The sequence below is a fragment of the Aspergillus oryzae genome, chromosome 2, assembly GCF_000184455.2.
Source record: "Aspergillus oryzae RIB40 DNA, chromosome 2".
In the NCBI taxonomy this organism is placed as follows: Eukaryota; Fungi; Ascomycota; class Eurotiomycetes; order Eurotiales; family Aspergillaceae; genus Aspergillus; species Aspergillus oryzae.
Genome location: NC_036436.1, coordinates 844,776 through 857,993, shown reverse-complemented (window position 1 = coordinate 857,993; position 13,218 = coordinate 844,776). Strand labels below are relative to the sequence as shown.

The window sequence follows — 13,218 nt, the reverse complement described above, 5'->3', positions numbered from 1 at the left end:
ATCAAGGATACGTGGCTAGCAGATCATATTGGATACAGCCGATATCGCACAGGATCTACGAAGGTCCAGCGGAGCTGAGCTGAGTTCTCCCCTTCATCAGCCAGCCGGGGAGTGGGCGGGCAATGTCCATGGAAGGAAATGATGGACACACAGACCACACGGGATCGGCACATTAGGGTAAACCTTCGGCCTAGCGCGTTCGACACCGACGAGATTCTATGCAGTAGTCGCATCTCTCGGGTGTTCAGGTCAAACCTCAGTACGTATCACGTAATGTTCTGTCTCCGAGAATTTTTCGGACGAAGACATAACAGCGAACCGGTATCAGAAAAATTCAAGCAAATTGTAAGAACATGTTGAGAACATGAGTCAGTCCAGGAAACTAACATCTGCCACAGCGCCGGATGCCTGCAACCCTGCAGTGTCTAACCTCTAAGCTAATAACTCATATAGGTGCCACACCTTAGCTACCAGAGCTTTGGAGTAAGGAATTGTCATGATCTCAGATCTTACTGCTGAAGTTGAGTATGTGATAAGGTCTACCCACAAACAAACCCTTATGTGTACCTACAGACCTGCAGCTAGGTTGCATCAGCCACCCATCATATTCATCGAGGCAAATAGGATCCTTTAGATGAGGGTTTGTCTCATCGGGAATCGAATGGCCACAATCGATCAGCTTTCTCCACTGTCAATTCATCACCCTTAGCCTCCACGTTTCTTGCTGTTTCCATCCACTCATTATAGGCAGCCCTATGTGCATCCTTGGCAGCCTCCCAGACATCATTCGGAACCCATCCGTCTGAGTCTGTTCCGAGAGAGTCTCTTAACCACATTTTAAGTCTTTGGACCGTCTCGAAATCTTCATACAGTTTTACATGAACGGCGACTTGCTGCTCATCTGGCAAATACGAACATGACCCTTGCATCCCCAAATCTGACCACCTAGTCGAAAGTTCCATCAGTTTCTGGCGGAAAGTGGTGGCGCTATCCCTCCATGTTGTATGACAGTAAAGGAAGGGTCGAAACAAGGCAGGGTCAAGTAGCATTGCTTGCCGTACTTTAGGGACAAGGCCTTTCAAACACACATCGTAGGTTTGGTGGCAAATTTTTGCATCATTTAATTTCTTTTTCTGGTCATCGGGTGCAGACTCATCGACCTCTGCCAACTGGCTCTCGCTGGGGAGTGAGGCGAAATCTGGTGTCTCATTACAGTAAGTAAATGCAGGCTCAACACTTGTTGACTGCCAGTCGATAACACCCGTTACCACTGTTGGGTCATCGGGTGAAACGTAAATATTGCGTTTGTGTAAATCCGCGTGTATCAGTGCGGGAGATGCAGCTTTCTGTATCCGAGGATCTTGAATTAGATAGTCCAGGACTTTCTGGCTTGTTTCCAGGAGCTCAGTGTGGTCTTGAATTGAACCTTGGTAGGGGAGCTGTTCGTCTTTGACCATATGGCCTTGGGGAATACGTGTATAACCTGACTTTATCAAGCCAAGGGAGTAACTTGAAAGATCCATCCCTATCATACCATTAACCTCATGGTTCGATGCGCATATAACTCGCTGAAAAGTAGACCAGGTAACTCACAGGGACCGCAGTCAACACTTGGTCCACCATAGGGTTCCAACTCGCCAGGGCTGGTATTCCAGAAGATAGGGCAGCTTGGACCAATACAAAAGCGTTCATCTTGGAGAGGGACTTTTTTCGACTGGCGACTCAGAGAAATATAAGCTCCCAAAAGCGGGAAAGTCAAGGGCTGCCATCCCTTTGATGAGAAAAGAGATAGCCTTGGTACAGAGCATATGCTAATAAATAGACATAGAAGGCCATGTTTCATGTAACTGGACGCCTTCTACATGTTCCTGGATAATGTATTCCGATCTGACCGGGTTCGAAGGATCGTCACTCCATGTTAAAACCTTTGGATTCGGGATTGAGGTCTTAAGCCGTACTATAACAATGCGTGTCAAGGAGTAGCTCAAGTTAACAGAGTTAATGACATACTTCGCATACAGTATCCCATGGTCGCTACCTCGGAATTGATTGTCAACCTTGAGTGGCGGGCGATCTTAGTTGGGAGTTTCGCCGCAAGGCGATGACCTGAGTCCAGTGTGAGAACGAAGACCCTGTTAAAGTCTCCTTCCTTTTTAATGCAGCTGACGACTTCAGTTGCCTCTGGATATTATTTGACGGCAGTATTGCAGAGCGCGGAAAAATCAAACTGGATGAAACGTGACTTTCGCTGCAGATCGTCACGATTAAGCCATCGTCCACTGGTGTAAGAATATGGGTCAACTGCTACTGATGTCAGATAAAGTACTATACTGACGAATGGTAACAGACTTACAGCTAACAGGTGATGAATTATTTGCACCGATTGTTTGATTATAGGCGGTGGGAAGGGACAAAGATCGTAAAAATTCGCGTACTGATGTAGCAGAACCAACAACTGAGGGTTGCAATATTGGCTTGAAAGGAGCGCGTTGTTTCGCTGGATTAATAAAGTTCAGGCTATGGTGTGAGAACCTGAGTTGCTTTATATGTTGCATGGTGGATGATTCTTGGACAAAAGACCCCTTGAGAACAAATAGATGCAGGTTATGACAGGAGCAGAGAGGTTTGGCATCCGTCGTTAGGAATACTTCTCTCAGATGTATCATGAGGTTGGAGTGTGGTGGTTGCGTGAAGTTGTCCTTTCTCTATGTAGCAAGTAACCCAACAGTGTAGTTAATGTAGGATTGCTACAATCGACATCACTTGGATGCTCTTTATTGAGTCTACTGGAAACAAATGCTAGAGCAAGAGACCAGCAAAACTTATACTCCTCTAGCAAGTGGAGAGGAATCAGAGGATATACACCTCTATGTTTAACGTGGTCACATGATGGGCGATATGCTGGCGCAGTCCCTAGGGGGAAATCATACGCAGGATATTCCCGATGCACAATTCGAGTCAAACGAAGACAAAAGAACGTAATTATATCCTATTCTATATGCAGAGCAAATCTATACTAGCCTCCTCAAGGTAATGTGATCTCCAAACCGAAGGCAATTTGAATGTATATATCCTCGGCATCTCCCGTCTCCACACCAATGATTTATGATCACAATAGCCGAGACAGGCTCCTTCAAAAGCATATCTCCATCACAGGCGACACAGACAGTCTGATATATTCAAATAATACCAAGATACACCAATACCAATAGTACCTATCAATCAAATCCACACTTTCAACCATGACCAGCGGCGAATTCTATAACATCGTGAAGCTCGTGCCTAAGCCGGGCAAATTCAACGAGGTATGAACAGCTTCTTCTCATTCTAATAAAAAACCATACTAACATATATCCAAGCTTCTGGAAGCTTTCAAATCATTCTCGGAGCATGTCCAGGCAAACGAGCCCAAGACGCAAATCTACTGTGCTCTTCGTCCTGACAAGACCGAGGAGTTGGTGTTTATTGAGAAGTGAGCTTTATGTAGATCGGGTCCTGAATGAAAGTTCGCTAACTAGCTTGTTTCAGGTATACCGATTTGGACAATCTGAAGGCCCATGGGACGTCCCCTGAGTTCAAGAAGTTCTCCAAGGCCATTGGGCCTTTGCTTGCAGGGGCTCCGGAGATGACGAAAGCTGACTTTGTTGGTGGGTTTGAGGGAAGATCGAAGCTTTAAGAGTACTTAGAGTCTGCTTGAGTGGTCTGGATTAAATGAGTATGATGAGTTGTACGGTAATCAAGACGATAGTTGACCGATGGGCTACGCTACTGCTTGAGTTGCGTCCTTTGAATGCATACTAGTTTTTCTATTCATCCATGTTGGTACAATGAAGACTGCGGAGACCATTAGGATGCAAATAGACATGTAAATATCATCACGAAACACTTGTATAAATAGTTCGCGCTGCATATGTATATACAGTGTATTGAATCTCTGCAGTCGGATACTCTATATTATATACAGGCCACATCATAACTTCCCTTCTCGGTCGTGTTTTCTGAGTCTCAACAGACTATCTTGATAACTGGTAGCCACCAGTTTTCCATCCGGGCTCCAGAGCCAGCTCTCATGAATCGCCCGGTTCTCACCAGAACGAGGTGTCCACCCCTCTTGCACGAACCACTTTTTCGGCAGATCCGTGCCATCGTGGCTCGACACTGCATCCCAATCAATCATCCTTAGAGCATTACCACGCTGGTGAAAGATCACTGTGAGAGTCAAGCTAGCCATTGCAGTCCAGTTCTTGTGCCCCAGAGCGCGCGGTATCAACAGCAAAGAGTTTCTGTCGCTCGCATACATATGTGCACATGCGTATAGGTTATCATATTCCCCTGACTGCTCTTTAACCTTCAGTTCTTCCCTGCTGACCGAAACCGTAGAATCTTGAGGCGATCCTTTGAGCGAGTACTGATGAAGTTGGCGATACTTCTCAGGGTTCTGCTTTATATCCTCGGTAAGGTTGTACCCCTGCATATCGGTCTTGCGCATATCTAACCCCGGGAACTCCCGCTCCGTGACACCCCCTTGTTCAACCACTTCGATCCACCAGTCGGCATCCACACTAGGACTGACGATTTGATCTTCCACGCGTTTCGCTTGGAGAATGGACTTGAAGCGCTCCTGTGCTGAAGGAGGCTGATGTGCAAACGTCTCTGGCCCTTCATCCCTTTTAAATGAGCATAAGCACGAGAAGCAAACTTTGCCTTCTTGCCGGGCGTCTACTGCACGAGTACAGTACATCTTGCCATCTCTCACATGGCGCACTGTGTACACATACGGAACATCTAACCGGCCCGCCAAGATGAATGTGCCAGTCATATCCTGATTAATGTCAGTCCGATCTGCCTTTAAGAATGGGCATGGGTAGCTAGGGACCTTACGTGGATCACAAAGCCTTTCTCTACAGTCTTTGATGCTGCGTATGCGGACTGCGCATAGACGTGTCCACCAAAGGCCATTTTGCCCTCACCCGGTGGATACGGGGATGCGAGCGATTGGAAGCGCTCAATCTTTTCAGGCTCATCAGAGGAGATACCGTGTAGGTGGCTGGGGCTATCGAGTTGCTTTAGAGCCATCAGCTCGGCAAATGTTGGTGGGGAGGCCACCAGCTGGGGATCGTCGTCGCTTCTATCGGGTAGCATGGTGGCAATCTGGTAGGAATTGAGGTAAGGGGGATTAGGGTGATGACCTCGAGGGATTGTTCCTCTGGATATCTATAAGCAGGAGAGTGGAATAGGGGATAAGCTAATCCGGCTTACAGTTGATGTGTTACTACTATATGTAAGTCCACAGATTGGTGCGACGCATGACCGCCTTACCCGATGCGACTATGGCGAACCTCGGCTGATCGGGTGGAGGTGTCGACTGCCTTCATGGCAATTCTCAATATATACATGGCTTTTGCCAACGTGTGGGGAATCAAAACTTATCAAGTAGCCACCCTGAGAATAAGCTGCACGTTCCAAGTGTAACATGGCATATTTACATCAGAAAGTGATTTGGCATAATGGAATCGGAAACCACTTCCGGAAAGCACATGTTGCCAACCAAATGACTTTCATGCGACGATCTCATAGAGGCGACAAACTAGCATAAAGTCTAATAAGCGAAAGTGAAGTCCTTTCAAACTGGGCCATGATGACACTGTTGTTTGAGACCTAGGATCCTAAGTCACGTGTCCTGTTGAGCAACCCGTAGAGAATCTGGACAGGTGTAGAATAGCACCTCAAAGTGAAACCCGATTAAGTGATATATATGTGCGCCTGCGATGCTGGTATGATAGTACAAAAATACAACCCTCAATCCCAATAATACAGTGAACTGTCAATGTCCATCAATGTCCGAATGCAAATCAACAACTTAGACGAGCTGTACAACGGCTCTTCTTCATCTCATCCATCCAATCCGTAACCAAAGAAGCGTCGACTTTTAGATAGACTCGGAGATGTTGCGTGCGTTGTTCCATTCAACCTTGCCCTGGACATCCTTTATGTCCTCAAGCTTGTCGCCCAGCTTGACCACCGAGAAGCGGACCATCCGGGGATCGAGGCCGAGGGTTCTGCGGACAGCCATCTGTACGGGGCCGGAAGCATCGAAGCGCATAATGAAGTGGTGACCTTCCGTGTATCTGGCCTGGTGCTTTGTGGTGGGCTTGGGGAGTCGGAAGGTGCCCCAGTTGGTGTATCCGCGGACTACGCCGCCGGAGCGCAGGACCTGAATGCCGGCATTACGGGCGATTCTGAAAAGAGTTAGTTATCCTCGTCGTTCAAACATGTTTCTCAGATGGTGAATTTATCAGATCCAGGGTGGTAAGGGAGGCGTCTCAGATGGACACGGAATCGCGGAAGGACATACTCTCGGACCTCGTGGAGGCTGCCCGGACGGACCTGTCAAAGAGTTCAATTAGCTTGTTTAACACAGACAATCAACTGAGGAAATCCGTAGGATATCATACAACGGCAATTAACTCGTACAACATGGCCGCAACCGGTGTGGGGGTAGATAGCGTCGGAGACGAACAACGGGATGGGGACGATGAGATTTTCCCGACTTGCGGCCAACGGATTGTAAAGGCGCTTATCAGCAGTCTTGGCGCGCCTATCAGTCCGGGAACTATGTAAGCTACTACTTTAACCTGCGCAATCTCTCCGCGGACTCCAACTTTCCCTCTTCTCTATCACTACTTCTTGCCTTCCCACACTTTCCCTTGACTCAATTCCTATTCATTTCACTCAAGACTCTTCAAAATGTCTGCCATCGCCAGATCCGTCCGCCCCTTCGCCTCTCGCGTGCTTTCCCAGAAGCTCCCTCTGGCCGCCGCATGCAGGGTTTCGCCCGCAACTGCTTTCCCGCGGGGAAGTGTTAGGAACTTCTCCCAAAGCCCATTCAGTAAGGATCTTTCCGAGTTTCCTTCAGAAGGGCATTGAGATGTCGTATATCAGTTACAAATACTAATATTTTATGAAATGTTGCAGTGGAGCTGAAGAAGTACACCGAGTCTCACGAATGGATTGAGTTGGCCGCTGACGGCAAGACTGGTGAGTTCATAAACGGCGACACATGGCACATTCTAGCCTCAATGCGCATGTTATGCTTACAATGAATGAATAGCCAAGGTCGGAATTACAGAGTACGCTGCCCATTCCTTGGGCGACGTTGTGTTCGTTGAGCTTCCTGAGGTCGACGCCGAGGTCAGCGCCGGGGAACCCGTTGGAGCTGTAGAGTCTGTCAAGTCGGCTTCCGACGTCAACTCTCCTGTCAGCGGTAAGGTGATCAACGTCAACTCAATTCTGGAGGATAAGGCCAAGTTCATCAACGAGAGCCCCGAGGGTGACGCCTGGATCGCTGAGATCGAGGTCAAGGACGCCTCAGAGCTTGACAACCTGCTTGATGCCAAGGCCTACAAGGAAACCCTTGGTGATGAGTAGGGGCGCATGCTCGGATAAGGAAGATGCGTAGATGCGATGGTATGTCAAAATGAAGCGCTCGGTGATCATGGTTTTTTTAATGTCGGATTGTTCTGTTTTACCAACGAGGAACCAAATTATTGTCTCTTTTGATGAAATGTTAGACTCGTGTATAAGCCGTCGACGGCTGGGCCTGTTATTCAACAACACTGGCCCGATGGAAATAATATACATGTTGCCAATGTCCTGTTTGGAAGCTTACCGATGACTCGGTGCAATTAACTAGGATCTAATGCTTATGGCATAGGGCGAAAGCCTGCTAAGGTACATGGCTGCCATTGTGCCTCCAAGTATCAAAGAAACACTTCTTAGTGGGAGAGTGGCTATGCTCAAAGCCGGGGACTTAGACTCCGACAGGGCTGCATACGACGATTCTTCTGCGTAGTAGTACCCGTCCTACGTTTCCATGATGACTGTGACTCAAATATATAATAAGATTAATACAGTCTAGCTTTGTGTACACTTTTCCCTGGGTATGTCCACCATCATATACGCTATACAGGAGGGATAGACTCTCGGCAAATAGGGCACTGGAGCCGGAGTCGCATCCAGCTCTCTAAGCATGTGCTGTGAAAGATATGTCGACAAGGAGTGACCATATACGCCCGACGGCTAAGGATACTCGTGGCTCCATCTGTCATGCTGCTGCCTCCAGCACCACCGGGCGCGGCGAGAACGGGCACCTCAATTTCCTGCATGCATATCGCACAGTCGAATACCGCTTTCTTCTTATCCTTCGGACGCTGCTTGTCATCCTCTTTGGTATCAAAATCCCTTTCATCTGCTCTCAATGCTCCAATTGGTAGAACTCCACCGGACTCAAGGTCAGCATCCGATCCGGCAGCATCTCGTACAATAGGGTGATAATCATAGGCCGGTGGTGCCCAGCCTCGAGGTACGAAGAAGCGCGGACCTAGAATGTCCTGGCTTGCCAATATCCAGACCTGTATCCACACCCACCCGGCCAGTGCCAGGGCTGTTGTCGTGTCGGGTCGAATGAATAGCACGTTGCCGGACACAGTCAAGAAATACATGAAAGGAAACAGACGCAGGAAACTTTGACCAACCACAAAATCCCAGCGCAGGGCCTTGCGGCAATTGCGCATAACGTTCCGATAAATCTGAGGGGTCCAGAATGACAGGTATACGAACCCGAGAGCTCGGGCATAGAGCGCTCCCAGGCGATTTGGCCATAGGAAAGACCAAATAGAAATGATGAGCATCACGAATAGGATAAAATAAAACCGTGCATACATGGCTCCTACATCACTGCGGGTCTCTCGGGCTGTCGGCGTGGTGCTACGATTTGGAGGCGGCTCATCTTCTTCCTCGGGAGGATCTTGGTCTGGTGTTAAAATGATAGGTGTTGCACCGGTGTCTCTAAGTCGTGTGGTGGCTGGCAATGGTAGAGTAGCCGGGCGAGCTGTTGTTGCCGAAGGGTTGGATCGGCGGTCCTGCTCTCGCCGTTCCGGTGCCTGAACCGCCCATATTTCCATCATGAATTTCATTCCGATATAGCTGACTGAAAGGAACGTGAGGAATGATGCGGTCGTCAAGAGTAAGAAAGAGACTGCTGGATACAGTTCCAGTAACATGAATACGAGCAGAAATGAGTCTCCAAAAGCCATCAATGCAATCGTATAAAAACTAATACGGCTCCTGGTGGAGGGCGTTGAAGCCTCCTTGACCTGCCGCATAAGTAGGGCAATTTGTGCAACGGAGATACCGCATATTACGAATATTAACCGAGCTGAGTATTTCCCGAGCTCCTCCAGCTTTGGCCCGGATAGATACAGTGCTTCAGTGGGTGGGTAATCAGGCGCACCCTTGGTCTCCAGGACGTACCCACAGTCGGGAGAAAATACAACAGCTGACATGACCATAAGTGGAGGGGAGGGAATTGGTGCGCCCATGGGGTATCTGAGCTCCTGTTCAATCTGTTCGATGACTTGCCTGTCCGCAAGGTAGTCATGGACGGCAATCGGATGCTGTTGTAGATAGACTATGTGCTCACACTTCGGCGCAGGGAACTCCACCTGCTCCGCCCCAACAAGCGAAGACCAGGGAAAAAGTGTAGGTGCCCGGTTCTGCTTCTCAGATATTGCATCCGAGAGAGACTTCATGAGAAGCTGGTGCGAAAGGTCGTATGCATCTGATGTAAGTGCCAAATGTGGCAAGGTAAAAATGCCACCGAACTTCTCGCTCGTTGTAGTCAGGATAATACCGCCCGTTTCAGGGAAATGGATACCGAATAAAGGAAGGTACCATGTATTTCCCCAAAAGTCGCCATTTTCCACAGCTAAAGTCGCTCGAATTTCACGAACGTGGCCATTGCGCAGCCGAAGCTCTTCGCCACCTCCCTCACGCAAGTCTAGATAGAAGGACCCCGTATTGCCAGTGACATTGTGGCTAAACTCGTGCGTAAAGTACTCATTCTCGAGTGCGATGGCAGTTGTATTCAATGGGCGATGAGCTTTTTCCAGCTTGCGCCGCACCCAGTCTCCGCGCAGTTTACCAGTCGCATTACGGTAGACGGGGAGAAGCAATTCCGTCAGGTTGAGCGCCTGCGATTCGGCCGGGTCGTCGAGACCCTTGGGAACCTCTAACCCAGCATTTGAAATAGCCGACCGTAGCTGATAGCGCGCCCTATCCTGAACTTCCGAAAGAAGCTCCCAAGCATAACTGTCGTTCTTCCTCACTCCCGGGAAAGGCAACCATCGATCAGTCGGTGGGTTGAAGTCCCCATACTTGGACTCATTCAGCAGACGAAGCGCATCCTTTTCCCTCGCGATTTCCCGCTGACGTTCCCGATCCTGAGAAATTAAAGGAGGATGAGACTGGGAGCTGAGGAGCAGGTAGAAAACGACCAAGAAGAAAAAGAAGGAACCGCGGTGATCCATAGATGCCGAGGAAATGCGGGCATCGGAGTTGGAGTCTCCTCAAATGGAACGGCGTACGTTGTGCTGCATTGCCAGTCCAGGACGTGGCGCAGCAATGGAGAATAAATATTATGTTGTGGAAGTAAACGCGACCAGGGTTCAGGACGTGAACAAGGCTGTCATGAATGACGACACGGACAGACTGGGAGTTGATGATGCGATGAGTGAGTCGAGGCCTCAGGCTTCCCCGGCACCAACCTCCCCGCCTTTCCGCCTCCTGATTTATCGATAACTCGGGAAGATCAGCCCGTGACCCTTCCCTATCTATCTCTTGCTCTGCGCGGCGGCTTGCTTTATCCTTTCTCCATCCCTGATCCACAGCACACTGTAACATTCCTCACTTGACCATATCCTTGGTTCGGCGCAGGCGCCATTGATTTGTTTGGTGCAAATGGCATCAAACCTTCCTATTCCTCTTCCTCCGCGCACCCCTACTCCACCCCCCGATGATCCTCCAAGCGCCCCCGACAACTCCTCCCGCCTTGATGCGCAGGACAAAGATTCCTTGTCACCATTGGTCGACAGTTTTCCCCCACAAAGGGGCTCCTTGAATACTGAAGGCTCTAATCGCCTGAGTCCTACACGAGCGTCCTTCACACTCAGCCCTTCCGATAATGTACCGCAGAACAGCCAGGGTGACAATGGCTCAGCTGGACCATTCAATTTCAAGACCACCACCATGGCGAAGAGCCCGGTGGTGAAGTCTGTAAGTCCCTCTGTTTTCTTCAGATGGAACTGCATAGGAAATGATGCTGATTGTTGCTCAATCGCATATAGAACATTGGCCAGCGACGTGGACATAAGTATAAGCATAGTAGTATATCGCACCAGATATTCCTTGAGCCACCACCCAGGGCCCCATTGGCCCTGCCTAATTCGTTGCCGATACCGACTTTCAAGGAGTGCCGTGCGAGTATGTCGAAAGAACAGAAAACGCGGTTTTGGTGGAGTGTGTGCCATATGTTTGTCGCCGCATATACTCTTTGGAGTGCGCACGGGTCCCTGGCTATGACGGCTTTGTCCCACCTCATACTGTTCGACTCTCTTGGAGCGTTGCTGTGTGTTTCGGTGGATGTATTGAGCAATTTCGAAGTATGGAAGCGATCCAGCGTTCGCCATCCGTTTGGGCTGGAACGGGCCGAAGTGCTCGCTGGTTTCGCAATGTGCGTGCTTCTGCTTTTTATGGGAATGGATCTTATCTCCCATAACTTGCAGCATTTTCTCGAATCATCTGGCCACGAGCCTCACCACTCTCATGCCCATGAACGTGTGTCTGTAGGCAGTGTAGATGTCACTGCTCTCTTGGCCATCTCATCCACGCTGATCTCTGCAATTGGTCTAAAGAACCATGGCCGGATAGGAAAGGCGATGCGATTCGGATACATTGAATCTCTTCCTTCAGTGCTCAGCAACCCGTCTCACTTTCTTACGCTTTCTTGCTCCACACTTCTCTTGCTGCTTCCCCTGGTATCCGTGCGCCTCTATAACTGGCTTGACGTTCTCTTGTCCAGTACGATTGCTATCTCCATGTGTGTCATCGGTGTGCGCTTGGTCAAGACACTTGGTTCTATGCTTCTCATGTCATATTCTGGCCCGGGAGTAAAGGACGTCATCCGGGATATTGAAGCTGACCCGTCCGTGTTCGGCGTCGACGACGCCAGGTTCTGGCAGGTCCACTACGGATTATGCATGGCAAACTTGAAGCTGCGTGTATCGGGCTCAGAAGAGAGTATCATTCGACTTCGAGAGCGTATCTCCAGCCTAATCAGAAACCGATTAGGTGGTGGATATGGGTCTGGTGGTCAGAGATGGGAAGTGTCCTTGCAATTTACGATAGAGAAGTCATGATTGCACGATACGGCCATGATGACGGAACTTCTTTCTTGAAACGTTATACTCAACTGTACATTAATGTAACACGTATATGGATTGTTCACTGTGTGAAAATTTCACTACTATATACTCGACTGTTTTTGGCTGCCCACTTTGGGCTAATTAGAAATCGTTCAAACCAACAACCTTGTCGGTGGCTGCGAAATGATCGAAGGTTTCACTGAGGAGTCAAAATTTGATTCTTGGTGTAAATGTATTGTAGATGCTAGCCATCTTAATCCACATCGTTTATGTGAAGCTTAGCTTGTATGATAACCGGGAAACAGAAACCCTTACCACAAATGACATCTCGCAAGATGACGGGAGCTACTGAGCAACGACATCAACATGCAGATACAATCAAAAAGCAAACGAAAATCTGCTATTGCAATGCGAACAGTGGAATAAAACAATTGAAAATAAACACATAATCTAGGTCTTGCTCATAGGCACTAAAGCCGTCATGCCTTCCCCTCTTTCGATAACAGGAGCCCGAGCATAACCGTTCGAATTTTGATACAAGAACGACTGGACCGTTGGCCAGTCAAGTCGACTAACACAGCCATCGTCTTCTAATCCTGTCCTTCAACCACCTTCTCCAGAACTCAAAATATCACATTCACGACGTCGCGGCAAGAGTGCCGGCCTCCTCAACCTTGCTCAATGTGCCCTGGTCACGTCTCCGACGCTTTTCGATGATAGCCTCGCGGCGCTGCGCAAGGATCTTGAGCTGTCTGTCCTCAACGCCCTGGAGCCAGTATCCGAAGCTGCTACCGACACCGGCAAAGAGAGGGTACACCCAGAGAGATTCCTTGGCGAGAATGGGACGCATTTCGATACCGAGCTGCCAGAGACGGACTGCGATGCCTGGATGTACTGTAAGTGGAAGGTCCGACAGCCCAATTCGGGACGGTGACATGTCCCAATGGGGGTTTATCAT

General features: G+C 49.0%; 6 protein-coding genes across 6 annotated transcripts; 3 read left to right on the top strand and 3 right to left on the bottom strand.

Moving 5' to 3' along the window:
• Positions 1-3,242: 3,242 nt before the first annotated feature.
• Positions 3,243-3,676, top strand: AO090001000340 (putative quinol monooxygenase; the record flags this gene model as incomplete). The annotated part of the gene is made up of 3 exons (XM_001818821.1): positions 3,243-3,305; positions 3,360-3,472; positions 3,529-3,676. 3 exons carry the CDS (start codon positions 3,243-3,245, stop codon positions 3,674-3,676), a joined length of 324 nt encoding a protein of 107 aa, XP_001818873.1.
• Positions 3,677-3,970: 294 nt separating this feature from the next.
• Positions 3,971-5,142, bottom strand: AO090001000339 (acyl-CoA thioesterase; the record flags this gene model as incomplete). Its single annotated transcript, XM_001818820.1, has 2 exons — positions 3,971-4,822; positions 4,882-5,142. 2 exons carry the CDS (start codon positions 5,140-5,142, stop codon positions 3,971-3,973), a joined length of 1,113 nt encoding a protein of 370 aa, XP_001818872.1.
• A 787-nt stretch (positions 5,143-5,929) lies between these two features.
• AO090001000338 (mitochondrial 37S ribosomal protein bS6m) lies at positions 5,930-6,479 on the bottom strand (the record flags this gene model as incomplete). The annotated part of the gene is made up of 3 exons (XM_001818819.3): positions 5,930-6,239; positions 6,356-6,387; positions 6,456-6,479. 3 exons carry the CDS (start codon positions 6,477-6,479, stop codon positions 5,930-5,932), a joined length of 366 nt encoding a protein of 121 aa, XP_001818871.3.
• Positions 6,480-6,747: 268 nt separating this feature from the next.
• AO090001000337 (glycine decarboxylase subunit H) lies at positions 6,748-7,428 on the top strand (the record flags this gene model as incomplete). The annotated part of the gene is made up of 3 exons (XM_001818818.3): positions 6,748-6,889; positions 6,976-7,038; positions 7,112-7,428. The coding sequence occupies 3 exons, from the start codon at positions 6,748-6,750 to the stop codon at positions 7,426-7,428; spliced, it is 522 nt and encodes a 173-aa protein (XP_001818870.1).
• Positions 7,429-7,961: 533 nt separating this feature from the next.
• Positions 7,962-10,367, bottom strand: dscA (ubiquitin-protein ligase dscA; the record flags this gene model as incomplete). Its single annotated transcript, XM_001818817.1, has 1 exon — positions 7,962-10,367. One exon carries the CDS (start codon positions 10,365-10,367, stop codon positions 7,962-7,964), a length of 2,406 nt encoding a protein of 801 aa, XP_001818869.1.
• A 94-nt stretch (positions 10,368-10,461) lies between these two features.
• Positions 10,462-12,254, top strand: AO090001000335 (cation efflux family protein family; the record flags this gene model as incomplete). Its single annotated transcript, XM_023234505.1, has 3 exons — positions 10,462-10,570; positions 11,057-11,112; positions 11,184-12,254. The coding sequence occupies 3 exons, from the start codon at positions 10,462-10,464 to the stop codon at positions 12,252-12,254; spliced, it is 1,236 nt and encodes a 411-aa protein (XP_023089624.1).
• Between the last annotated feature and the right edge of the window lie 964 nt (positions 12,255-13,218).